General features: G+C 39.8%; 2 protein-coding genes across 4 annotated transcripts in view; one reads left to right on the top strand and one right to left on the bottom strand.

Annotated features, from left to right (window-relative positions):
- Nucleotides 1–26,251, bottom strand: part of PGS1 (phosphatidylglycerophosphate synthase 1) — a 108,062-nt gene that overhangs the window by 3,657 nt on the left and 78,154 nt on the right. Inside the window, exons 10-12 of one of the 3 annotated variants that reach the window (XR_011166084.1) lie at nt 19,038–19,149; nt 18,143–18,295; nt 8,161–8,229 (exon numbers count right to left, since the gene is read on the bottom strand). The exons of 1 other annotated variant lie outside the window; for it this stretch is intronic. The gene's annotated coding sequence lies outside the window, so the exon portion shown is untranslated. The remainder of the gene's footprint in view (nt 1–8,160; nt 8,230–18,142; nt 18,296–19,037; nt 19,150–26,251) is intronic. One more of the 3 variants, XR_011166083.1, reaches the window with a different exon arrangement.
- DNAH17 (dynein axonemal heavy chain 17) overlaps nt 1–26,251 on the top strand; it is a 280,684-nt gene that overhangs the window by 220,402 nt on the left and 34,031 nt on the right. The window contains exons 59-69 of the mRNA XM_069076039.1: nt 179–396; nt 4,805–5,012; nt 5,350–5,465; nt 9,029–9,221; nt 9,560–9,795; nt 10,914–11,036; nt 15,213–15,417; nt 19,027–19,191; nt 19,697–19,837; nt 20,213–20,383; nt 22,049–22,171. Of these exons, the coding sequence (XP_068932140.1) occupies nt 179–396; nt 4,805–5,012; nt 5,350–5,465; nt 9,029–9,221; nt 9,560–9,795; nt 10,914–11,036; nt 15,213–15,417; nt 19,027–19,191; nt 19,697–19,837; nt 20,213–20,383; nt 22,049–22,171 (1,899 nt within the window). The remainder of the gene's footprint in view (nt 1–178; nt 397–4,804; nt 5,013–5,349; nt 5,466–9,028; nt 9,222–9,559; nt 9,796–10,913; nt 11,037–15,212; nt 15,418–19,026; nt 19,192–19,696; nt 19,838–20,212; nt 20,384–22,048; nt 22,172–26,251) is intronic.

Raw genomic sequence — 26,251 nt, 5'->3', positions numbered from 1 at the left:
ATTTGCAGTGTGTTTGGTTGGTTTTATTTTTGGGGTGGTTTTAGTATTTTTTGTTTTTTTTGTGGTTTAATTGGGAACAATCACTGTAGGCTTGTGCAGTGCTCCATAGCTTGTGAAATTCAACTTCCCAGTGAGCGTCAGCAGGAGGAATGCTGACGGGCACCCGCTGTGTTTGCAGAACAACCTGACAGAGTTGAAGTCCTTCGGCTCCCCGCCAGACGCAGTGGTTAACGTAACAGCTGCAGTGATGATCCTGACGGCGCCAGGGGGCAAGATCCCGAAGGATAAGAGCTGGAAAGCTGCGAAAATCATGATGGGGAAAGTGGACACTTTCCTTGATGCCTTGAAAAAATTTGACAAGGAGCACATTCCCGAAGCCTGCTTGAAAGCATTTAAGTAAGTCTGGTGTTCTGCTTGAATTTGTGGACTCTTCCTTCGGGCTGTGGCTCCCTAATAACAATCATGCATTTAGGCAAAGGATGCACTGGATCCTTTGTGAGACTACTTTAGGTTGCACACAAGTGCTGTAGAAAGTAGAGTCAGGGGGGCAGATAGGTGGCGCAGGGAATAGAGCACCGACCCTGGAGTCAGGAGGACTTGAGTTCAAATCCTGCCTCAGATATTTGACACACTTAATAGCTGTGTGACCTTGCACAAGTCACTTAGCCCCCATTGCCTAGCCTTTTCCCCTCCAAAAAAAAAAAATAAGAAAGTAGAGTCAGTTAGTCAACAAGGTCAATAAACTCCTGTGATGTGTGGGACATTGAGTTAGGCCCTGGGGGTAAAGCAGAAGGTCTCTTCCCTCAAGGAGCTCACAGTCTTGTGAGGGAGACAACATGAAAACAGGTAGACTGGAGATAATCTACAGAGGGCAATAAGGGGGATCAGGAAGGTTTCTTGTGAAAGGTGGAATTTCAAGGAAACCTGGAAGTAAGGGAAATCTGAATTCAAATCCACCTTAAGACACTTACTACCTGCGTGACAAGTTACTGCACTGCTGTTTGCCTCAATTCCTCACCTGTAAAATAGGGACACACTGGGGAAAGAAATGGCAAAGGACTCCAGTCAAGAATAGAGTCTGATGTGACTGAACAGCAACAACAAGGAAAACCACAAGAGAGAGATAAGGAAGGAGAGAATTCTAGTCATGGGGACCAGCCAATGAAAATGCATGAAGCCAGGAGATTGGGCATCTTGTCTGAGGAACAGCAATCTTGTGTGCCTGGACTGCAGAGTAGGGGAGTGGGAGAGATTGAGAAGACTGGAAGGTAGGAGGGAGCCAGGTTATGAAAGGCTTTGAGTGACAGAGGATTTTGTATTTGATCCTGGAAGTAATAAGAAGCCACTTAGTTAATTGAATGAGGGTGGGGGGATGAGTGTGGTGAAAGGTGACATACTCAGACCTTCGATTTAAAATGATCACTTTGATAGCAGAGTGGAGAATGGATTGTCTGGGCAGACCAGCAGGCTATTTCAATAGTCCAGGTGTAAGGTGATGAGGACCATTGACGGGGTAATGGCAATGTTAAAAGAGAAAAGGAGAAGGAAGGAAGGGAGGGAGGAAGGAAGGAAGCATTTATTTTTATTAAGTATCTATCACATGTCAGGCACTGAGCTAAGTACTTTACAAATATAACCTAATTTAATTCTCACAACAACCCTGGGAAATAAGTGCTATTATTGTCTTTATTTTATAGTTGAGGAAACTGAGGCAGATAGTGATTTGCTCAGGGTCACAGAACTAGTAAGTATCTGAATCCAGATTTGAACTCAGGTCTTCCTGACTCCAGGCCCAGCTCTGTCCCCTGCACCATCTAGAAGGGGCATATATGAGAGATTTAATGAAGGCAAAATCAAAAGAACTTAGTAAGAGACTGTATATGTGGTTGATGTGGTTTAAGGGGTTCAGGGACCCCTCAAAGACTGAAGTACAGGAGAGGCTCACCTGGAATGAATTCACAGACTCAAGCATTCTTGAAGTCAAGGTGGCAAAGGTTTATTGTAACACTAATATGGTGGGCAGAGCTCCTTAAGGAGCTTACATTCCTTGAGGAACTTATAACTTAACCAGTGATGCTAAAGCTTATATAGGAAAAATAGTGGATTATCTGGCAGATATGCTAGTTAGTGATAAAACTAGGTGGAAGGGCTTCTCAGGGCTGTATTTTTGGTCTGTTAGTTTTGTAGCAAGACGGCTTTGAGAATTGATGTCTATAGCTTGACCTCTGGATTGAATATGATAACTTTGGGAATCAGTACATGATAATTGTGTTTACAAGATAGTCCTGTTTTTACAAGAGAATTTCTTCACAGGTCAGCTTGTTCTTGTGATGGGGAAAGATAGTTTGTTTTACTGGGGCCCACTCATGAGTTATTGCTAGGCATAGTGTCCTTGGGATAAAACTGTGAGGGATAGTGTTTTGAAGCTAGGGGAAAATGTGATCTTGGAACTGGGGTCCAAGCACAAGCACCCAAGCACCCATCAGGGTGGTGGTGAGAGTGAGAAGAATGATACCTAAGTTATGAGCCTGGATGATTGAGGGGATGGTGGTACCCTTAACAGTAATAGGGGAGTTAGGAAAAGGAGAGGGCTTGGGGGGGAAATAATGAATTCAGCTTTGGATATGTTGAGCTCTAGATGTCTAGGGCATGTCCAGTTTGAGATGTCCATTAGGCAGTTGGAGGTGTGAGACCAAGAGGCTGGGAGATAGGGTAGGTCTGGATAATTAGACCAGAGGTGATTCTCTGGACAATTAATTCTAACTTTAAAACATCTGGTGAGAAAATTGGGGGGGCCTGGAAAATCCAGATCATCAATTCGACTCTCCCTGTCAAAAGTTCAAATATGGGCATTTTTACCAGTCTTCATTTCTAGAACAAAGCTTCTCAATAAACTTAAAAGCACTTTAAATTCTTTAGCAACCTTTATAGAGTCATGTAAATTAACTGTGCAGAGAAAGAAAAACAATTGGGACCCATAACCTAGTTGTTTGAATAGATTTTTCTAAAGGAAGGGGAAAAAGAAGGGATTCAGTGAAAAATAGAGAGGATGAACAAACAAAAGATCTCATTAAGGGGAAGTGATTTAAGAGTCAGAAAACTGGCTTGGAATCCCAGCACCTCCTCTAACGTTTCTGAACCTTAGTTTCCTCATCTGTAAAATGGGGCTAACCATACTTTACAAGGGCTATTGTAAAGCTCAAGTGAGAAGATGTGTGAAGTGTTTTGTAACCATGGAGTGCTATATAAATGTAAACTGCTGTCATTATTCTAATATTTAATATTATAATGATGTTTTAATTATCTTATATAAACTTAGTATGTTTAATCACTATTATTATAATATGTTAAAGTACTGAAGATAGGGATAGGGACTGAACTTGGGATTTCACAAGGAACTCCCAGGTGAGGAAATTCCCTCTGCTAGTGCAGGTTAATACCTTCTCTGCAATTTACAGTCTTCTGAGTTGCCTAGAGCTGTGAGAAGTTAAGTGATTTGCCTAGGGTTACGGAGTCACCACATGTCAAAAGGAAAACTAAAACCCAGGTCTTCTCAGTTTCAGGACAGCTCTCTGTTCACTATACCATGCTGCCCCTTTTGAGGTATTTACTTAATATATTATATAATAATAAGCTTAAATTATCTAAGAGGGCATACTTAATGGAAGCAGGAAGAGAGCTTAGAGGCCAGGTAATCTAATCACCTCATTTTATAGATGAGGAAAATGAGGCTTAAAGAGATAGGTAAGGTGATAACTCAGATATTAAGTAGCAGAGCTTAGATTTGAACCTCTTCCAAATCCAACCCTCTTCTCATTGTACCACACTGTCTTTCTGCCATTGGTGGTTCCATGATAAAGCATTAGCCCTGGAGTCAGAAAGACCTGAACTCAAATGTGCCTTAAGATGCCACTACTTATAGCTAGCTTGTATGTAGCTCCTACAGGTACTGTGCTAAGTGCTTTATTAGCTTGTTTGATCTCATTTGATTACTAGCTGTGTAACAGCTGGGCAAGTTACTCAGCCACCGTGGGCCTCAGTTTCCTCATCTGTAAAATGGAGATAATAACACCTACTTTGCAGCGTTTTTTGTTGTGAGGATAAAACAGGATATTTAATAAGGCACTTTGCAAACCTTAAAGTACTAGCTGTTATTATGGTGGTTATCTTTATAACTCTGTCTCACTTAAATATACTGCTGGCTGAGGACATAACTACCAGTGATAGTTTTAGAGTAGCTGGACTGTTTTTCAGGTTTGGGGGATAGAATAGGAAACTCTGCCGATGCACATTATCACCTTCTCTGCCATTTACAATCTCAGAGAATTGGCCTGGGCACAAATTAATTGACTTGCATATAGTCAGTACACCTGAGGCAGCACTAAAACCCAGGACTTTTGGACTCCTTAGCTGACTTTTTACCCACTACTCCACATTGCCTTTCACATAATTTTAAAGTGGATATAAATCAGGAACTGGAGCTTTCCATATGTAGTTTTTGCCCCACTTTCTATTCTTTTCTGCATTTCTTTATTATCTTTCACTTTGTGTACAACAGAAGGCAGAGTTGCCAGATCTATATATTTTTCAATCCTTGGCCACTAAACTATAAAGGAGGTAATTAATCCACTCTCCCCCTCATGGTTTGTAATTAGCTTAATCTCCAATCCCAGGAATAAAGTTTTGAAGGCATTTGAAGAGCATCTGATCCTAACAAACCTCTGTACATCCTTGTCTCCCTAATTTCTCTGTCTGTCTCTGTCTCTCTCTTTTTCTACATCTTTCTCCCTCTCCCCCTCTCCAGGCCCTATCAAGGCAATCCCACCTTTGATCCAGAATTTATTCGTTCCAAGTCAGCTGCTGCTGCTGGCCTGTGTTCCTGGTGTATCAACATTGTTCGTTTCTATGAAGTCTACTGCGATGTAGCACCCAAGAGACAGGCGCTGGAAGAGGCTAATGCGGAGCTGGCAGAGGCACAAGATAAACTCACTCGAATCAAAAATAAAATTGCTGTAAGTGCTTGCTCAGATCCCTAGTAAAATACCAGTGCAACATGCTTATGGTCCTTGTCAATATCTCTGTTTAAAAAGGGTCATGAATTATTCAATGGGGAGAGAGAGTGAAAGCAACTGCGGGGGACCAGCTCCTTGCAGGAGGCTTTTCAGTGTAAGCTGCATGTGCCTTGGAGGGAAGTTCTGTACCACCCTTCCTCCTTCCATGGGCAGTGTCTCTTAGCTGGGGGGGGGGGGGTGAGCAGTGAGTTCGTGGGGGGGGGGCGGAGCTGGTAATACCCGGGGCTTCTCTCTCTAAGGGCCTTTTCAACTTGGTTTCTCCCCCTTTCTCCCCCAGGAACTCAATGCTAATCTGGCCAACCTAACAGCTGCCTTTGAAAAGGCTACAGCTGAGAAAATAAAGTGTCAGCAGGAGGCAGACGCCACAAACAGAGTCATTTCCCTAGCTAACAGGTATGTTGGGCCTAGCTGGAGCAAAAGGAACCATCCCAGGAGCTCTTGGGTTCTGGGATCACCTGAAGCAGAGGAAATCCAGACAAAGACCCCTTTTCAGAGTAGCACTCATTTCTTCTTTTGCAACATAACTAATATGGAAATATATTTTCATGATTGCATATATATAATCTATATCAAATTGCTTACCATTTTAGGGAGGGAGGAGGAAAGGGAGAAAATGTGGATCTCAAAATTTTTTAAAAACAAATATTAAAAATTGTTTTTACATGTAATTGGAAAAAATACATGCTATTTATTTTTAAAAAGAAGAAGTAGCACTCACCCAAAAGAGAAGGAACCTTTTTTTTTTTAAGTAGTTGTCACTTTTTAAACCCAGAACATATGGGGATAGGGAGATAGGGTGGGCCTTAGCAGGTAACCTTACTTTATGCAATATGAATTGCCCTGTGTATTTAGTAGCCTTTTTGTTGAAATTTTTCAATTTAGCACACAGATTCTCCCTATAATGCAAATTGTCAGTGAATAATTTAGCATAACTCTGCCCAAGGGGGCTTACTTATTGGAAGCAGAATCACAGATTCAGAGATGCTGGAAGGACCTTGGGTCTTATCTATCCCTTCCTTCGGCAGATGAGAGGATTGTGGCCCAGAAAAGTTAAGGGACTTGCCTAAGGTCACACAAGTGGTAAGCAACAGAACTGGGATTTGAACCTAGGTTTTCACCCTCCAAATCTAGTGTTCTTTCCATTGCACTGTGTTGTCTCCCTATAATACCCTATTCTCATATATTACATTGTCCTGGAGCATACATGCCAGTGACAGCTTTAGAATATCTGCACTATTCATATAGCTATATATGTATACACACATACATATATCTATATACATATACACACATCTATCCATTTACCTATATATGTATGATAGATCTAGATCTATGTACATATATGTCTATATATTTTATTTCATGTGATATGACATATCTATGACATGTGTGGCATGTATGTATGTGACTGTGATACATATCTCTATTTTTGGTAGATGTATTCTCTGTCATATATAGATATGTTATCTATATATCTGTTATCCATATTATAGCAATATATAATACAGATATCTATATTACATAGATATTTATGTAACATCTATCTATATATGTATAGATAAATATATTTTTAGAGAGTATCAGTGTATACTGTTCATTTACATAATCACATGCTTTGAGTAACAACCTTGGAAAGGGCAATGGGATCTTTTTTATTTTTTTTAAGCAATCAGGGTTAAGTAACTTGCTCAAGGTTACACAGCCAGTTATTTCTGAGTGTGGTGCTGAGTGTCTGAGCCCGGGATTCGATCTCCAGGTCTATCTCAACACTGGAGCCGGTGCTCTTACTCCCTTTGCTACCTGGCCGCCCCTGGGCAATGGGATCTTAAACCACAGGAAGCCAGAACAAAATGCCCTAGGATCTAAGGGAATTATTTTTTAATTTCAGACAATGGTCTGCCTCCTGCCATTGATGGCCCAGTTCTGTTTTTAGCATATACATTAAGAGACATTTTTTCAACTAATATTTATATAATGCTTTATCCTTTAAAAAGCACTAATCAAAAATTACCTCATTCAAGCCTCATAACAAGCTGGTGAGGTAAATACTACAGCTATGGTTACAGATGAGAAAACTAGAGCTCAGATGCTGTAGTATGTACTTCACCAGCTTGTTATGAAGACCAAATGAGATAACTGCTATTAATGTATTCGTGCCACTCTTTCAGACACTAGCCTATCATGGGAAAAATAATTTACTGAATGTTATAATGTCAGTGGCCTGAGAGGAAAGGTCAGAATACTTCCAACAACTCTTATATGAGCCCTTATCATCCCCCTCTCCTGTAGTTAGCAAATAGGTAATGACTGGCTGAAGTATTCACTTGAAGTATGAATACTGCCCATGTATGGCCATTGGGTCAAACCTTTCTCTGTAGAGCCAAAGTAGGTTATTAATTAGCTTTTGTGAGATATGCCCAGATAATACCACTAAAGCACATAGTACAGATTTTGGGGTGGAGAGGAAGGAGAGAAAAAAATATGATTCACTTTTAAGTGGTGCAAATGAATGTTTACTAAAATTTTCCAAATACATACCTGACCATATCCTTCCCCTATTCAAAAACCTTCAATGGCTCCCTAATTCAGTTCAGTTCAAGAAGCATTTATTAGGTGCCTACTATGCACAAAAGATACAAAGATAGAAATAAAAATCAATCCTTGCCCTCAAGAAGCCTATATTCTAATTTTTGGATAAGATTAAAACTTTTGTTCAGTCGTGTCTGACTACATCTGGGACATTCTTGGCAAAGATACAGGAGTGGTTTGCCATTTCCTTCTCCACCTCATTTTACAAATGAGGAAACTGAGGCAAACAGGATTAAGTGAGTTGCCCAGGGTCCCACAGCTAGTAAGTGTCTAAGGCCAGATTTGAATTCAGGAAGATGAGTCTTCCTGACTCCAGCACTGTATCCACTGTGCCACCTGGCTACCCCATTTATTAACTCTTTGGCATGAAATTTTAGCCTTATTTTACATTGCTTTACTTCCCACACACTATATTCTAGTCAAATTGTATCACTACTGGTCTCATAGCACAGTCCCATGTCTCCACTGATGGGCCAATCTCCTTGTGCTTCAAATTTACCTCTTTCTTCAAGGTCTACTTCATGTTCATCCAAGTCTTCCTTATGGAAATTATCACTCCTCCCTGCAACTGGAAAGTTATTCTCTTAGTTGAGAGCACTTCTTTTGCCTCTCTCACATTCTACTTATTCTAGTAGATCATACTTATTGATGCATGGATAGGATTCCCCTGGCTTAGATTGTAAGCTCCTGGAGGGGAGGTGCTATGTAAACTTGTTTCATTTTTGTATCCCTAGTACCTAGTACACCTAGCACATAGCTAGGTATTGCAATAAATAGAGCACTGGGCCAGGAGTCAGGAAGACCTGAGTTCAAATCCTGTCTGAGAAATTTAATAGCTGTGTGACCCCAGGCAAGACCCTTCTATTTACTTCAGTTTCCTCAACTGTAAAATGGAGATAATGATAGTAACTTGTTGGGGAGACCAAATTGGATAATATTTGTGAAGTGCTTAATAAATATATATATATAGTATGTGTTTATATGTGTGTATATATATGCATATATATGTGTGTGTATACATATAAATACAGGTACATACATACATACTATGGTATCTGGTACATAGTAAGTGCTTTTTAATTTTTTTCATAATAAATATTTACTGAGTTGAATTAAGTTTCATTGAAGTATAGAGAACAAAGCTTGGCAAAGGTCAGCCATTCTCTGTCCTCGTTTCACCACTGAGTGACTGAGTTAATCTCTCACATAGTTCTCTATCCTGTCACAAAAATTCCTCTGCCAGAAGCCAACAGCCAAGTGACTGGAGACAAAGTGATTTAAATTGTCTGGAATAAAACTAAATGCTAATCAGATTTTTAAAATTCTCTTTCCTATTCCCATTTACCAATGGATATTTCTTTCTTTAGGCTCGTAGGAGGATTAGCTTCTGAAAATGTCCGCTGGGCTGAGTCTGTGGAAAACTTCAAAGAGCAGGGGATAACTTTGTGTGGAGATGTCCTACTGATATCAGCCTTTGTTTCCTATGTGGGTTATTTCACCAAAAAATACAGGAATGAACTGATAGAAAAATTTTGGATCCCCTACCTAAATCAACTAAAGGTAACAGCCTCAGGCACACTCAATTCTCAGGATTTATAAGGGGATGCTGCCAACGTTCATCTTCATTTCTTTTCTCTTGCCATCAGTTCATTTGGAGGTTGTATTGTGGTCCAGTATTGCTAATGCTAACATAACCCTGGCTATACTGCAAAACTTCCAAGTTTGAAGTAGTCGGTGGCCCCCTCCTTCCAAAATCACCTCATATGATAACTATCTTCACCACAATATTATTTGTTTAGAGTTATTTTCCATTCAGCAAGGAGACCCTAGTTAGGGCAGCTGGCAGTTCTAGCCTTCTGCCATCACTGCCTCTGAGGAAGTGCCCTTTCTCTCTGCAGGTTCCCATTCCTATAACTGAAGGTCTGGATCCACTGACTTTGCTAACAGATGATGCAGACATCGCCACATGGAACAACCAGGGCCTTCCCAGTGACCGTATGTCCACAGAGAATGCCACCATTCTATGCAACACAGAGAGGTGGCCTCTCATTGTTGATGCTCAGTTACAAGGAATCAAGTGGATTAAAAATAAATATGGGGAAGAATTGAAAGCCATCCGACTGGGACACAGGGGGTACGTGCTATTTATTATGAGACATATATAATTGTTTTTTACAAGACATAATTGTTATTGTCATCAGAGTACAGCAGTCCCCAAACAGGGCCATGAGAAAGCAGCCACAAGCTCAATATCTTGAACAAAGTGGATAGGCGCTTAGAAATACTTATTGAATTAATTAATGCCTGAATGAGTTTTTAGATGCATTAATCCAGCCTTGAAAATAAATTCCAATATTGACTAACCCACAGCTTACTTTATGTTTTATTGTTGATGCTGTTTTTAAACAGGCCTGTACTCCCTGATGGAGGTGATACAGCTAGGTAAATAGGAAAGATGGCTAAAGTTGTGTGTTTTTTCTGCTAATATACTAGAGGGCAACTAGGTGGTACAATGGATAGAGTGCTGGGCCTGCAGTCAGGAAGACCTGAGTTCAAATCAAGCCTCAGACACTTCTTTGCTGTGTGACCTGGGGCAAGTCACTTAACCCTGTTTGCCTCAATTTCCTAATCTATAAAATGAGCTAGGGAAGGAAATGTCAAACCACTCCAGTGTCTTTGCCAATAAACAAACAAATAAATAAATAAATAAATGAAACAAAAACAAACCCTAAGTGGGGTCATGAAGATTTGGACACAACTGAAACAATTGTAACAAACAACAAAAATACAGCTATATTCTGATCCTGTGAAGTGGTCACATGTATTCTAATTCACACTGCATACTTCTATTGGGTTGGAATCAGTTACCAAATTTTTACATAATTATAACTCTGACTAGATCAAATCATAACTCATGTGTTTTTCACAGAAGCCATTTTTCAATCTAATCAGGACCTAGCTATAGTGGCAGAAAAATATACAGCTTTACCTATCTTTTCTATGTTCTTTCTTATTCTGTCATTTACCCAGATGAATAGCTGTGTCTAAGGCTAAATTAGTGATAAGCATAAGGGACCATGAATCTTCTTTTCTCACAGCATCAAGTTCCATGAATAGTGAAACAATTTCTCATTTTTATCAATCTAATTGGCCTCTCATTCTGGAGAGCTGTTTCTTAAAATGCACTATTGTAAGTTGTCTCTGTTTTATTGCATAATTATTCATGAGATCACTGTTGTACTGTGTCTGCAGCTATCTGGACAGTATTGAGAAAGCCATCTCGGAAGGAGACACTTTGCTCATTGAGAATATTGGAGAAACTGTAGAACCTGTATTAGATCATTTACTGGGCAGAAACACAATTAAAAAAGGAAAGTAAGTTGCTTTTCTTTTAACTAACAGAGCAGTGAGTTTCCTGCGATTTCATTCTTTTGTGTGGGAAAATGGCATAAAAAGCATAAAATGGCATACTGAATTTGTTTGACTTTCCTACTAGAAAATTAGTTACTAAAAATTATTACAATATGAAAAAATAGTCCCTTCCTGAAAGAGGAGGGATTTTGGGGGCTCACCCCACATTTGAGGTAAGGAAGTTATCTGGGTAAATCTGGGCTCTTAAATATCCTGAAAGTTGTAGTGAGAAACAAAGAAGACGGAAACTCTGACACTATGCTAGATACTACCAAACAGCAGATATAACATAAAATATCAGCAAAAAACCCATTAATTCACAGGGAAGGGATGGTAATAACAGAGTTTCAAGTTTCTATACACACATACACTAAATATGGATAATAAAATTGACCAGAGATGTTAGCAAAAGTGAGCACAATAGACACAAACAGGCATCACTGAGATTTAGCAGGATATATGACTTCAAAAGGAACATATTTGGGGCACCTAGGTGGTGCAGTGACTAGAGCACCGGCTCTGGAGTCAGGAGGACCTGAGTTCAAATCTGGCCTCAAACATTTAACACTTACTAGCTGTGTGACCTTGGGCAAGTCACTTAACCCCAATTGCCCTGCCTTCCCTCTCCAAAAAGCAAAAAACAAAAAACAAACATATTTGATAAAGATTAGATAAGTTGGGATGTCAGGATAGCATTTTATATCAAGAAGATGGACCCTTGTATGGAAATCCCTAAACAAGAGGGAAGAAGCATGATCTAAGGCATTTGGGTGATTGATGGAAGAAAAACCAAAATCTATACTGTGGTGAAGTTCTACCACAGACCACAGGGTCAGAAAGGGCACAGATTTCCTGGATGAGTACTTTTTCTACCATGGACTACTTAGACTTTGGCAAGGCATTTGGCAAAGAGAAGCAGATGGGAGTACAGTAGAGTTTTGGAACCAATTGAATGACAAGATTCAAAAATCTAGAGGAAGACCTCTATTAAGGTGATCTAGGGATTTGGCCTTGGATTTATTCTGTTTTGGCATTTGTATCAATAGATGAAGATTGTAGGATTATAGATTTAGAACTAGAAAAGACATTACAGGTTATCTAATCCAATAGCCTCATTTTTACAGATCAGGAAAACTGAAGTCCAGGTAAGTTGAGATGTGCCCATGTCACACAACTGAACTAGATGGCATGTTTATCAAGTCTGTAGATGACCCAAAGCTGAAAGGGTCAGGTAACAAATTTAATGGCAGAATCAGCAACAAAAATATCTTGAGATGATAGCATATTGGGGTGGCTAGTTGGCATAGTGGATAGAACACTCACTGGTCCTGGAATCAGGAGGACTTGAGTTCAAATCCAGCCTCAGATATTTACTAGCTGAGTGATCCTGGGCAAGTCACTTAACCCCAATTGCCTCAATAGGGATATATGTAAAGTCCTACACTTAGTTTTAAAAAAAATGAAATTTTAGCATTTTTTTTTGTTTTTACATTGCCTAAATTTCCTCCTATATCCTTCTCTTCCTCCTACCCAGAGAGTCATCTTACATAAAAAAGAATATTTTAACAAAAACAAACCAACAGTCAGTAAAAAAAATCAACACATCAGAAAAAAAATTTGAAACTATATGTAGTATTCCACAATTGGGGACTTTGTATCTCTGTAAAGGAACAGGGGAGAGGTGTCTTCTCCAAACTCTTCTTTGGGGCTGTGCTTGTCCTTTGTTATTCAATAATGTTGAATAACTTTTGATTGTTTTGATTGTTTGCTGCATATAGTTTTAAAAGTCAATTTCAGAAGTGAAAGATGGAGAAAAATGTAGATAGACAATAGTTTATGTGGAAAAAAAAGACAAGAGGGTCTTAATGCAGCAAGTTCAATATAGGGGCAGTGTGGTGACACAGTGGGTGAAATACTGGGTCTGGAGTCAGGATGACCTGAATTCTCATTCAGCCTCAGACATTTACTAGCTGTGTGACCCTGTGGGCAAAGGCACTTAACCTTCGTTTATCTCAGTTTCCTCAACCATAAAGTAGGGGTAGTAATAGTATCTACCTTTCAGGGTTGTTGTGGAGTTATGAGATAATCCTTGTAAATATTTTTAAAATAGAAATGAGATATTTGTAAAAAGCCCCTAACATAGTGCCTGGCACATAGTAAGGATCATATAATTGCTTAGTTCCTTTCCCTTATCCTTCCTCCCTTTTCAGTATGAGTCAATACAATGGCTCAAAAAAGCTCATTCTTAGTACTGATGAAAGCATTGTGTACTGGATGAGTCAGGTCAGAGGATCTTAAGGTTTAGAGCTAGAAAAACTATTAGGGACCATCTAGTCCAACTACACAGAGGAGAGAACTAAGGCACAGAAGTGCCCCTGCACTCTGCCCTTGGGGGAAGGGAAACTCCCTTTGCAAGACAGTAGACAGTTCTAGGTATCATCTTTTAGGTGATAGAGTAGGTCCAGAAGAGAGTGACCAGGATGGTGAGAGAACTAGAAACCATGCCAGGATTGATTGAAAGGACAAGAAGAGAAAAAGAAAAGAAGACTTATCAAGGATGTCATATATGAGAAGTATCTAGGAGTGTCTGAGGAGCCGTCATGGGAAAGAGAAACCAGATTTGTTTTATTTGACCCAGAAGGCAGTGATTAGAGGTTGCAGTAAAGCCAATTTCAGATGAAACATAAGAAAAAAATTTCCTAACAAGGAAAGTTGTCTTGGGAGGTAATGAGTTCCTAGTCTCTGGAGGTCTTTGACTATGTGTTGAGGTAGGGGTATTGTAGAAAGCAGTGGAATATAATAGGAGACCTCTGAGGACTTTTCCAACACTGAGAGCTTATGAATCTGTCAAGAAATTGTTTTTGAAAACAGCCAAATAATAACATACAGCCCTAAGGAGGAATAGTGAAACACTGTGTTGATGTCTGAGTCTGGAAGACAGAAATGACTTTCAGTTGGATCAGTTATGAGCAGTGAGAGAAACAAGCAGATGCTACCTTCCCCCACCCATGGAGCTTGTACAGAAAAAAAGAAAAAGAGAGTGTAGGGGAAAGTTGGGGGAAAAAAGATTCTCAGTATGATAAGCCTAAAGGCATAGATTGTAGAGAAATTGCACTAATAGAGAAGTTCAGGATAGAAGAAGGAAAAGAGTCTTTTATACTTTAATCTGGACAAGGTAAAAGTAGCATCCCTGAGAAATGCTTATGTTGTACATTCATCTGAGAGCTGTAACTAGGTTTGGGTTTGCTAATGCCGGGTTTTTACAGGGGTGACAAAATTTATAGAGATGATTAATGGCACTTTTGGTCAATCAGAAGTTAGCAATAATACCTAGTTAGCAATAATAATTAATTAAAAGAGAGAAGCTTTCTCCCTCCTCCCCCACTGCCCTAGCAATGACCTTGAGGTATTCACTTCTCTGCAGTGCCCCCAAATTAATTAAGGGTTCATTTTGTGCAGCTTGTCCTAGGCACAAAATTTGATAGTAACAGCTTTGAAATAGAGGACATGGAAAGAAAACAGGAAATAACCTTCTTCTAGTGAGCAAGAGAAGGTCTAAAGATAGTAGCTGAACCTCAGGGACTAGAGGAAGCAGGGTGAGCTAGCCAGAAGAACAATCATCAGAGAGTCAAGCTCTTAGAAGTCTGCTGATTAAAGGGAAAGGACAAAGGTCTGCATCTGGAAAGGATCAATTGCTATTTTAAAACTAAACCTGTGACACATTCACAGTGGGACTAAATGCTTTAAAATTCAGTTGGGTTGACCCAGTATGAAACTGTATTTGATGATAATATAGTTCAACTGTATATAATGTGTATCCCTCTTAAGAAAGTTTAATTGTGCCCCTAAAACTATGTCTACTGTTATATAATCTATATCCCTATTTGAAAGGAATGTCACCAAATAAACTAGAAAGAATGGAGGAAAGGAAGAGAACTTTGATGAGAAAATCTCCTCTCAATTTATCTGTGGGTTGTAGCAGCAAAAAAAGAACCCAAGATAACTTGGTGGATTCTTTTGGGGTGCTGTGTCCTATTCATAGAAGGAAAGGGTTAGTAGACATGGTGAAAGTAAAAGATAATTTTTATGCATGTCAACATCTGGCAATATGGCTGAATATCTGTTTTATTAACCCCACAGATACATTAAAGTAGGCGATAAAGAAGTGGAATACCATCCCAATTTCCGCCTAATCCTTCACACCAAGTATTTTAATCCACATTATAAGCCTGAGATGCAGGCTCAGTGCACCCTCATCAATTTTCTAGTAACCCGGGATGGTCTGGAAGATCAACTTTTGGCTGCTGTCGTGGCCAAAGAGCGACCAGATCTTGAGGAACTGAAGGTAACATCAGTTGGGGTAGCAAAAGTAGTGTGGGGAAGGCAGCTGGATGTTCACAAAGAGAGGTAGAAAGGAGTGGCAAAGCTGAGGGAAGGGGTCATGGTGGCTACAGACCCAGCCTGCCTTCTTACCTTTCTGCTGAATGTGCTCATCTCATCAAGCTTAATAATATTTTCACTTACAACAGAGTGAGTCACTTCTTTCCCATTTATCTTGTCATCTGCCTCACAAATGTAATTTTAAATTAAATGGCTACTTCATTTGAAGGGGCAGGATCACAGTAATGACAATTTGTCTCCATATTTCTCGTATAAGACTCTATCTGTTCATATAGCCAGTGTTCTAGTTTGGATCCTCAGTGCCTCTAAGCTGGATGGTTGCAATAGGGTCCTAATCAGTATCTCTGCCTCTCCCTCCTCTAATTGATCCTCTACATGGAAGCCAAAATAATCTTCCTAAAGCACAGGTCTAACCACCTCCCAGGGATCAAAAATCTTCAGTGACTGTTGCCACTAAGATGAAAACAGACTCCTCGGCTCAACATTTAAAACCCTCCAGAACCTGGCTCTAGTCTTCCTTTCTGGACTTATTTTATACTACTGCAGAAACGTCTTGGAACCTGAAATCAAGAAGACCTGAGTTAAAATTCAGCCTCAGATGCTCAATAGCTGTGTGATCCTGGACAAGTCACGTCACTTTGTCACCCTCAGTTTCCTCAGCTGTAAAATGGGAATCATAATGGCACCTATTTCACAGATTTGCTCTGAGGGGAAGATAAGATAATATTCATAAAGCACCACATATTAGGCACTCCATAAATACTTATTTCTTCCCCTTTTGTTCTCCCTATTCTAAGAACTTGACATTACATCTTCTGTATCTTTGCCTTTCCATAAATCATCCTCCATCCAGAAAGCACCACCTCTGGGTCTTGGCCTATTAAAGCCCTTAGTTTCCATCAAGGCCACCTCCCATGCAAAGCCCTCCTTGATCCTTCCCTCATCAGTGCTGTCTCCTTCCTCAAATTGTTGTTCAATCATGTCCAACTCTTCATGACCCTATTTGAGGTTTTCTTGGCAAATAAGCTGGGATGATTTCCCATTTCCTTCTCTAGTTCATTTTACAGATGAGGAAACTGAGGCAAACAGGGTTAAGTGACTTGCCCAGGGTCACACAGTTAGTAAGTGTCTGAGGTTAGATTTGAACTTATGAAGATGAGACTGCCTCATTGCAAGCTCAGTGCTCTATCCACTGCACCACCTAGCTACTCCCTCAAATCACCATGTATTTACTTATCTGTTTACATGCTCTCCAGTAGAATGTAAACTGTTTGAGAGCAGTTATGTCTTTGCATTACTAGCACCTCAATAGTACCTTGTTCATAAGTACTTAATTATTGCATGTTAAATTCCTTCTCTTCCTGGCCTTCTTCCTGACCTCCTGAACTTCAAAACGATGCCTCCTCTACTGCTGACTCATCCGGGAACTTCCTCCAGCTCCTGAGGCCTTCTTGCCCTGGAGCTGCCATCCCTGCAGCCTGCTCACCCTGAAATATCCGTCCACAAGTCCTGACCCCCTCCCTCACAGCCTCACCCCACCGCACCCCAGGGGTTAACTCCTCCTTTAGACTCAGTGGAAGAGCCCAGGCCAGCTTACCTCAGTCCTCCAGGCCTTGTTCCTGACTGCCAGTCTTTAAAATCATATCCCTGATCCTCATAATTCCCACTTCCTCGCTTTTCAGGTCTCTTTTGTGTATGTTGTCTTCCCCATTAGGATCTCAAATTTTTTAGGACAGAGACTGTCTTTTCTTTTTGCTTGTATTTCTATCCCCAGCACTTAGCATAAAGACTTAATAAAGCCTTCCTTCTCTCCCTTCCTCCTTCTTCCCTTCTTGCCCTCCATCCTCTCTCCCCTCACTCCCTCCTTCCCCCACCTTCTCCTTTCCCTCTTTCCTTCTCTCCCTCCCTAGTAGAAAGTGTCCACTTTTCTGGGAAAGTGCCTTTATCTCCATGGTTATTCTGATGCAGGGCCAGATTTAGATGGAGAATTATATTTTTATATCACTGTAATTTCCTAATCTATCCCTCCACTCCCTAGAGTTCTATCCCTTCCAATGAAGAATAAAAAAGAAGAAAATAATTAAATAGTTCAGAAAAATGAACATTTCCATCAAATCTGTTAGTACAGCCAGAATTCTAAATCCACAGTCCCCCTCCAGTCTCCAACAAAGAAGGGAGGGGGTGCATTCTTATATCTCTTCTTCAGGGTTCAAGATTGGGAATTCAGGTTGGATTTCTTGTTGTCACCATTCTGTACAATATCATAACTGGATTTTTCTGCTTACTGCCCACTGTTATCAGTTTGCATGAAGTCACCTATGGGATGGGGAAAGCAGGGAAAGAGGAAGCTTCTATTTGGCAGTTTCCTAATTTACCTAATTATTCTTGCTGATTAGGTATTAAACTCTGTTGCTACACTGCTTAAGGACCAAAAATGGCTGTTGGCTCCCCCAACAAATTTATTACCCTGTAGCAAAGCCTCAGTTATCCCACCGTAGTTATAACTCTGTGTGAATGCATTACCCAAGCCCTTCTCAGTGATTGATGATCTTTTTTAGGCCTCTCTCTAACCTTTTAATATTAATTTATAATTAATATTAATTAATATCTCTATAACTTATGTCTTTAGATTTGTCATCTTGGGAGACCTCTTTCTAGTTATCCCTTACCGTCTCTCCCTTCTCTTCTCTTGTTATAGTGTCAGTTGTTTTCACAAACCTTCCTGTGATTTTCACATTGATTAGCACATTCGTGTACCACAATTTGTTTGTTCAGACAGTCCTTAATTGATGGGCATCCATTTTGTTTCCAGTTCTTTACTCCTATAAAAAAAAGTTCCTATAAATATTTTGGTAAATATTGGACCTTTCTTTTTATCTTTGGTCTCCTTGAGGTATAGGCCTAGGAGTGGGATCTTTGGGTCAAAAGATATGGGCATTTTCATCACTTTCGTTGCATAATCCCAAAATACTTTCCAGAATTGCTGAACCAATTCACAGCTCCATCAACAGTGCAGTAGTGGGCAGCCAGATGGCATGGTGAATAGAGTACCAGACCTGGAGTCAGGAAGACCTGGGTTCAAATCTGGTCTCCAACACTTAATAGCTGGGTGACCCCAGGACAAGTCACTTAACCTCTGTTTGCCTCAGTTTCCTCATTTTCAAAATAAAGATAATAATAGCATCTACTTCCCAGGGTTGTTGTAAAAATCAAATGAGATAACATTTTTGAAGTGCTTAGCATGGTGCTTGGCATATAGTAAACACTATGTAAATGTTAGCTCCAACTGTGTTTCCTTGACCCCTTCAACATTAACTATTTCCACTTTATGTCATCTTTGCCCATTTTCTGGGTGTGAGGTGTGAAATTTACGTTTCTCTTATTCATAGTAATTTAAAACAATCTTTTTTGAGTCTGTTATTAACTGGTATATTTTATTTTATTAATTTGTTATATTTTTAGAATTGCTTACCCAGAAAGTGTTAACTTTAAAAGGAAAAAACAAACATATGGATCATTGATTGTTCTTCTTGGATGTATGCAATTTTTTTAGGCAGAACTCACCAAGTCTCAAAACGAATTTAAGATTGTCCTGAAAGAACTAGAAGACTCGTTGCTAGCCCGTCTATCTGCTGCATCAGGAAATTTCCTGGGAGACACAGCCTTAGTGGAAAATCTGGAAACAACCAAGCGCACAGCCAATGAAATTGAGGAGAGAGTAAGAAACCATCTCTAGGAAAGGCTTTTTTTCCTTACAAAGGAAAAAGGGTTAGGGCAAAAACTATTTAAAATAAACTCCTAGAGTTTATTATTTATTTATTTATTATTTTTATTTAAAATAAAATCCTAGAGTTTATTGGCAAAGGAGAATCTCCTGATGAAATTGCAAAGAAAAGAGCAAACAGTTTGCCTGGGTTGGTCTGAGGGTAAAGGTGGGGCCCAGGTGGCTTACCTACCCTCCTCAAATTCCATCTTACCTCTATTGTGCCTCCTTAGAACTTTGAGAGATAGAGCCAGTTTGGTATGGTAGAAAGAAACCTGTGTCTGTGACCAGAGAATCTTGGTCCAAATCCAATGCAAGTTTCTTCACTTTGCAAGCCTTGCTTTCCTCCCCTATAAAATGAGGGGACTGGTAGATCCTGTCCCCACAGGATATCTGGCTTTTCAGGTTCTTTTTCCATATGTTAGTTTCACTAAGGATTTTTTTTTCTCCTTGCTTTAAGGTGAGAGAAGCAAAAGCTACAGAAATTAAAATCAATGAAGCACGAGAAAACTACCGTCCAGCTGCAGAGAGGGCATCCATGTTGTACTTTATTCTGAATGATCTCAATAAAATCAATCCCATCTATCAGTTTTCACTGAAGGTACTGGCCCTAGTCATCCTTCTTTGAGGTCCTGCCTGGGGGTTCTCAGAATTCAGTCACCCATAATCAGTGCTAGGGCTTACATAGTACCATCTCTCAGACCAGGGTGGAGAGGTGAATGTCTTATGTATGCCCAGCCACTGTGGGTCAGTGGCACAAACAGGACCATTGTATTTTAAGTCTTATCAGAACCATTCCAAGTCATGCCAGCACTCAGGGTTCTAAGCCAAACTAACTTCCTCACTGTGCCATTCCTTCTGGAATCTGATTTAACCTGACACCAGGGGCGGAGTGTGGCACTCCTTTTCTATCTAGGTAAGCAGTGAGATGTTCAACCACCTCATTCCCTTCTCTGGTTTTACTGTTTCTGGTCAGGCATTTAATGTGGTCTTTGAAAAAGCCATTCAGCGGACCATGCCAGCTGATGAGGTAAAGCAAAGAGTGATTAACCTGACAGATGAAATCACCTACTCTGTCTACATGTACACAGCTCGAGGACTCTTTGAGAGAGACAAGCTCATATTTCTGGCACAGGTTGCATTTCAGGTAATGCAATGTCTTAGACACATTTGGGGCTATTTCTAATGAAATATCACTAACATCAACTCAGGAAGGTAAATTCTTTTTTTTTTTTTTGCTTTTTGGAGGACAATTGGGGTTAAGTGACTTTCCCAAGGTCACACGGATAATTTTTATGTTAAGTGTCTGAGACCAGATTTGAACTCAGGGATTCCTGACTCCAGGGTTGGTGCTCTATTCACTGTGCCACCTAGCCACCCCCTCAGGAAGATAAATTTAAGGGGAGGCTAGGTGTATATAGAGAGCACTGGTCCTGGAGTCAGGAGGACTTGAATTCAAATCCAACCTCACACACTTAACGCTTGCTAGCTGTGTGACCTTGGACAAGTCACTTAACCTCAATTGCCCTGCCTTCCGTCCTCCAAAAAGTAACCAAAAAAAAAAAGGAAGGTGAATTTAAAAACAGTTTAAATCCTAGTAGAATTTTAAAATAAATACCACTATTTTTTTAAGTACATACTGTAAATCTAAGAGAGAAAGTGTGGCATTATGGGTAGAAGGCCAACCTTAGAGTCAGAAAGACCCAGGTGGGAAGTCCTGCCCCTGACACAGTCTAATTGAGTGACTATGGCAAGTCACTTGACCTTTCAGTGTACCTGAGAAAGAAGTGAATGTGATGTGTGTCAATACAGAGAGATTCCATACTGGGAATGCCTCCAACTGATGGCCTCAAGATGGTGGATCAGCGAAGAAGGTGACAAGGAAATAACCAAATTCCAACCAACTGCTAACAAAGTGTTGCCAAATCTAATGCCTCTTTAAGGGAATGAATGGGTTTCGTTTGATATAAGCAAACAGCCCAATTAAATTAAATTAAATAAGCAAATAGCCCTATTATTATCTAAAGACATTCTGTTGCATTAAATAGTTCTGCAATCTTATTTATGTGGTAAATTTATTTAACAAACTTTTGCATTAAATAGTTCTGCAATCTTATTTATGTGGTAAATTTATTTAACAAACTTTAAACTTCATACATAGTGTGAATATAGACTTCAACCCAAACCTAATATAAATAGTCCCACTTTTAAGTTAGTGAGGTCCAATGAAACAATAATAAAAACAAGTTCTGCTTGCTGTTGGTGAAATTAAAACTTTTCATTCCTGTCTGTATGTAACATTCATTAATTGTCACTTACCAGAACAGCATGCCTTCCTTCCCATACCCATAGTATTTCCTGTCTGACTAAAAGTGGGCTTTGTGTCTGGGAAATTGCCTTTTCCTGAATCAGAGATGAGGACCTTGTGGCCAGCCTTCAGCGAGAAGACAGGGATTGTGAGCTCCTGGGACCTTGACTGTCCATCAGAGAACACTGTTAGCCCCAAGTATACAGACATAGTACTAAGCAATACAGGAAAGGAAATCTGAAATGACAAAGTCCCTGTCTTCCAGGAACCAGAGACATGGGCACAGATGCCTCAGGCCCAGACATACACAAGAGAAGGTGCTTTCAAAAGCACAAGGGGAGGGGCAATTGGAATGCCATTACCACTAGTAAGAGATGCCTATGTCTGAAAGCCCTTGTACCCAGTGACCTTGTGACTCTGTCAAGGGTTTATCTTTTTAAAATAATGTCAGACATCCTCTGTTACTGTGACAACCTAACCCTGAGCTCACTCATATTTCCTCAGGTTTTATCAATGAAGAAAGAACTGAATCCAGTTGAGTTGGACTTCCTCTTGCGATTCCCCTTTAAGGCTGGGATCCCTTCACCTGTGGATTTTCTATTACATCAAGGATGGGGAGGGATTAAGGTTTGTATGAAGTCTTAGAAACACTATGTACATTCTTCACTTAGTAAAACCTATTGCTTCTGAGTCTGAATGTGTTAACGAAATTAGATTGCAACAAGTTATTGAATATAACATTTATTAAATCCCTATAATGTACCAGATGTTTATACTGGCACAGAAAAGGATAACTTCCTGGCAGACTGAGATCACCCCCAGGATGTTGGACCACATGGCATTATCCACATGGCCCTTTCCCAACCCACACTCCCACCACCAACCACTGCCCTAGTAAAATACAAAGAGTAAAGGTTATCCCCAGACCTCATTGTCTTTGGGGCTAATCCTGGGCCTCAACATTCTAGAGTTTTTTTAATTATAGAATACAATGACCAAACTAGAGAGGGTCTTTTGTCCAGATGGTAATTTGTCTTGGTGTCAAAGAAATCTAGAGAAAGAAAAGTTAGTGAACTGTTGAATAACAATTCACAGCTTATAGATCAGTCTCTTGGTTTGTTTATTTTTTGTTTTTTGTGCTTTTTTTGGAGGGCAATTGGGGTTAAGTGACTTGCCCAAGGTCACACGGCTAGTTTTTGTGTTAAGTGTCTGAGGCCAGATTGGAACTCAGGTCCTCCTGACTCCAGGGCCAGTGCTCTATTCACTGTGCCTCCTAGCCACCCCCGATCAGTCTCTTGGAAGAGTCATGTTGTCTAATCCATATGGAGAGGGGATCAAAATTCCCTTCTACTTACCACATTTGTATCAGGTAGCCATCTTGCCTTTATTTAAAGCTTTACCATGAAGGAACACCCACTACTTCTGGAGGAGGTTGTTTCTATTTTTGGTTGGCTCTAATTGTGAACAGGAAGGAGGAGTGGGTGCTTTTAGTGGATAGAATGCTGGGCCTGAAGTCAGGAAGACTCGAGTTCAAATCTAGCCTCAAGCATTTCCTAGCTGTGTGACCCTGGGCAAGTCACTTAACCTCTGATTGCCTGACAAAATGTATCTACTGGAGAAGGAAATGGCAAACCACTCCAATGTCTTTGCCAAGAAAACCCCAAATAGGGTCACAAAGGTCAGGCACAACTGAAACAACTGAACAATTGTGAAGAAGCTTTTTACTTCATCAAGCCTAAACCTGCCTGTCTTAACTTCCACTCATCATTCTTAGTTTTGACTCCTACAGCCAAACAGAGCAAACATGACACATGATAGCCATCTAGCCATGACTCTTCTGCTTTGAAATTGATTTCTTTGGATCAAATTTGATTTCAAATATATTACTACATTTACCCCTATTTTAATGTCAACTTATTAGAATAGATCCAATATTATAGACTACTAAGATATTTTTGGATTCTGGATTTGGTATGTTAACTGTCTCCCCACCTTTCATGCCACTTATATGCCATCTATGACTTCATCCACATCACTGCTAAAAATATAAAATGACACAAGACCAAGCACAGATCCCTAGAATACCTTTGCATTAAAGATCTCTTTCCAAGGTTGATCCATCAATAACTACTTTTTGGGCCAGCCCATCCAATGTATCAGATCCACATTTTTCCACCTCATCTAAAAGAGCATAAGGGACTTTCCCAAAGGCTTTCCTCACATCTCAGTAAACTGTCTACAGCATTCCACTGTCCTACCAGTCTGAGAGATCAATGTGTCTTTTCTAAATGTTGCCTACTCATTCCTTTAATAATATGGTATAGAATTTTGTCAAGAATCAGTCACATTCATTAGACCTGGCTTCCCCTTCTTGAAAACTGGGACATTGTTTTGTGCTTCTGTGTGGCATTTTCCTGTTCTCTCTAACCTTTCACAGCTCACTGATGGTGTTTTAGTAATCATATCACTCAATGCTTTTGTTTTTCATGTTTCAAATGCTTTATTAATTTCTGATTTACATAATTCATTTCGGCCAGATTTTGAGTTACAAATTTTCTCCCCATTTTTCCCCTACCCACCACCCCAAAATAGCAATCGCACAGGATATCCCTTCCTCCAATCTGCTCTCTCCCATATCTTCTCCCATACCTCCTTTGACTTTTCCAGTAGGGCACGGTGGATCTCTATGCCCCAGTGCCTATATATCTTATTTCCCAATTACATGTAAAATAGTATTAATAATAGTGTATATATATATATATATATATTTGAATATTTGATTTTAAAACTTTGAATTCCAGATTCATTCCCTTCCTCCCTTGTCACCCACTCTTACTGGGAAGATAAGCAGTTCAGTATAGATTGTACATGTGTACCTAATGCAAAACATTAACATAGTAGATATATTGTAAAAGACTGATTATATTTCCCTCCCTCCTATCCCACCTCCCACTTGTTCTATTCTCTACTTTGATCCCGTCCCTTTTCAAAAGTGGGTGCTTCCAATTCCCCTCCCCCCAGCCTGCCATCCCTTCCATCATCCCTCCTCTCATCCCCTTCCCCCCTACTCTCCTGTAGGATGAGATACCCTATATAGTGTGTATTTCATTTCCTGCCCGAGCCAAATTAAATGAGATTAAGGCTGACCCATTCCCTTTTGCCTTCCTATTCTTCCCCTCCATTGTAACCATTTTCTCTTGCCTCTTCTAAATGAGATAGTTTACCCCATTCTGTCTCTCTCCATCTCCTCTCATTATATTCCTCTCTCACTTCTTAATTTCACATTTTAAGTATCATCCCTTCCTATTAAATTGCTCCTATGCCCTCTATCCATGTATACCTGTAAACATATATACACACATTCACATATGTATTCATATGCCCATATGCCCTCATATATATATATATATTCCCTTCAACTATTTTCATACTGAGAAAAGTTTCATCAGTTACAATTATCATTTTCCATGTAGGAATGTTAATAGTTCAACTTTGATAAGTTCCTTATGATTTCTTCTCCCTGTTTACCTTCTCATGCTTCTCTTGCTTCTTGTATCTGAATGTCAAATTTTCTATTCAACTCTGGTTTTTTCAGCAAGAATGCTTGAAAGTCCTCTATTCCCCTGAATGACCATACTTTCCCCTGAAACATGATACTCAGTTTTGCTAGGTGGGTGATTCTTGGTTTTAATCCCAGCTCCTTTGCCCTCCGGAACATCATATTCCAGGCCCTTTGATCCCTCAGTGTAGAAGCTGCCAGATCCTGGGTTATCCTGATTGTGTTTCCACAATATTCAAATTGTTTCTTCCTGGCTGCTTGTAATATTCTCTCCTTAATCTGGGAATTCTGGAACCTGCATATAATATTCCTAGGAGTTTTCTTTTTGGGATCTTTTTCAGGAGGTGATCAGTGGATTCTTTCAACCTCTATTTTGCCTTCTGGTTCTAAAACATCAGGGCAATTTTCCTTGAGAATTTCTTGAAGGATGATTTCTAGATTCTTTCTTTGATCATGGCTTTCAGGTAGTTCAATAATTTTTAAATTATCTCTCCTGGATCTATTTTCCAGGTCAGTGGTTTTTCCCATGAGATATTTCACATTGCCTTCTATTCTTTCATTTGTTTGGATCTATTTAACATCATCTTGATTTTTCATAAAGTCACTAGCTTCTCTTTGCTCCATTCTAAATTTGAGGGAATGATTCTCCTCAGTGAGCTTTTGAGATTCTTTTTCCATCTGGAAAATTTGGCTTTTTAAGGCATTCCTCTCCTCATTGCCTTTTTGAGCCTCTTTTGCCATTTGAGTTAGTCTATTTTTTAAGGTGTGATTCTCCTCAGTCAGGCTGTTGACTCTTATTTCATAATTTTCTTGCATTGTTCTCATTTCTCTTCCCAATTTTTCCTCCACTTCTCTTATCTGCTTCTTAAGGTCTTCTATGGCCTGTAACCAGCTCATATTTTTCTTCGAAGCTTTTGGTGCAGGAGTTCTGACTTCACTGTCTTCCTCCTGTTCCATGCTTTGCTCCTTTTTGTCCCCAAAATAGGAGTCTAGAATCTTCTGTCTGCTTTGTTTCCTTCATGTCACCCCTCAGTCACTTGACCCCTGGGCTTTTTTTTTTTAAATGCTTTATTAACTTCTGATTTACATCATTCTTTTCCGCCAGATTTTGAGTTACAAATTTTCTCCCCGTTTTTCCCCCACCCATC

The sequence above is a fragment of the Petaurus breviceps genome, unplaced genomic scaffold (assembly GCF_028583685.1).
Source record: "Petaurus breviceps papuanus isolate PSGF00001 unplaced genomic scaffold, PetGlider_PUasm1.0 90925, whole genome shotgun sequence".
Classification (NCBI taxonomy): Eukaryota; Metazoa; Chordata; class Mammalia; order Diprotodontia; family Petauridae; genus Petaurus; species Petaurus breviceps.
This window is presented reverse-complemented; position numbering and strand designations above follow the sequence as displayed.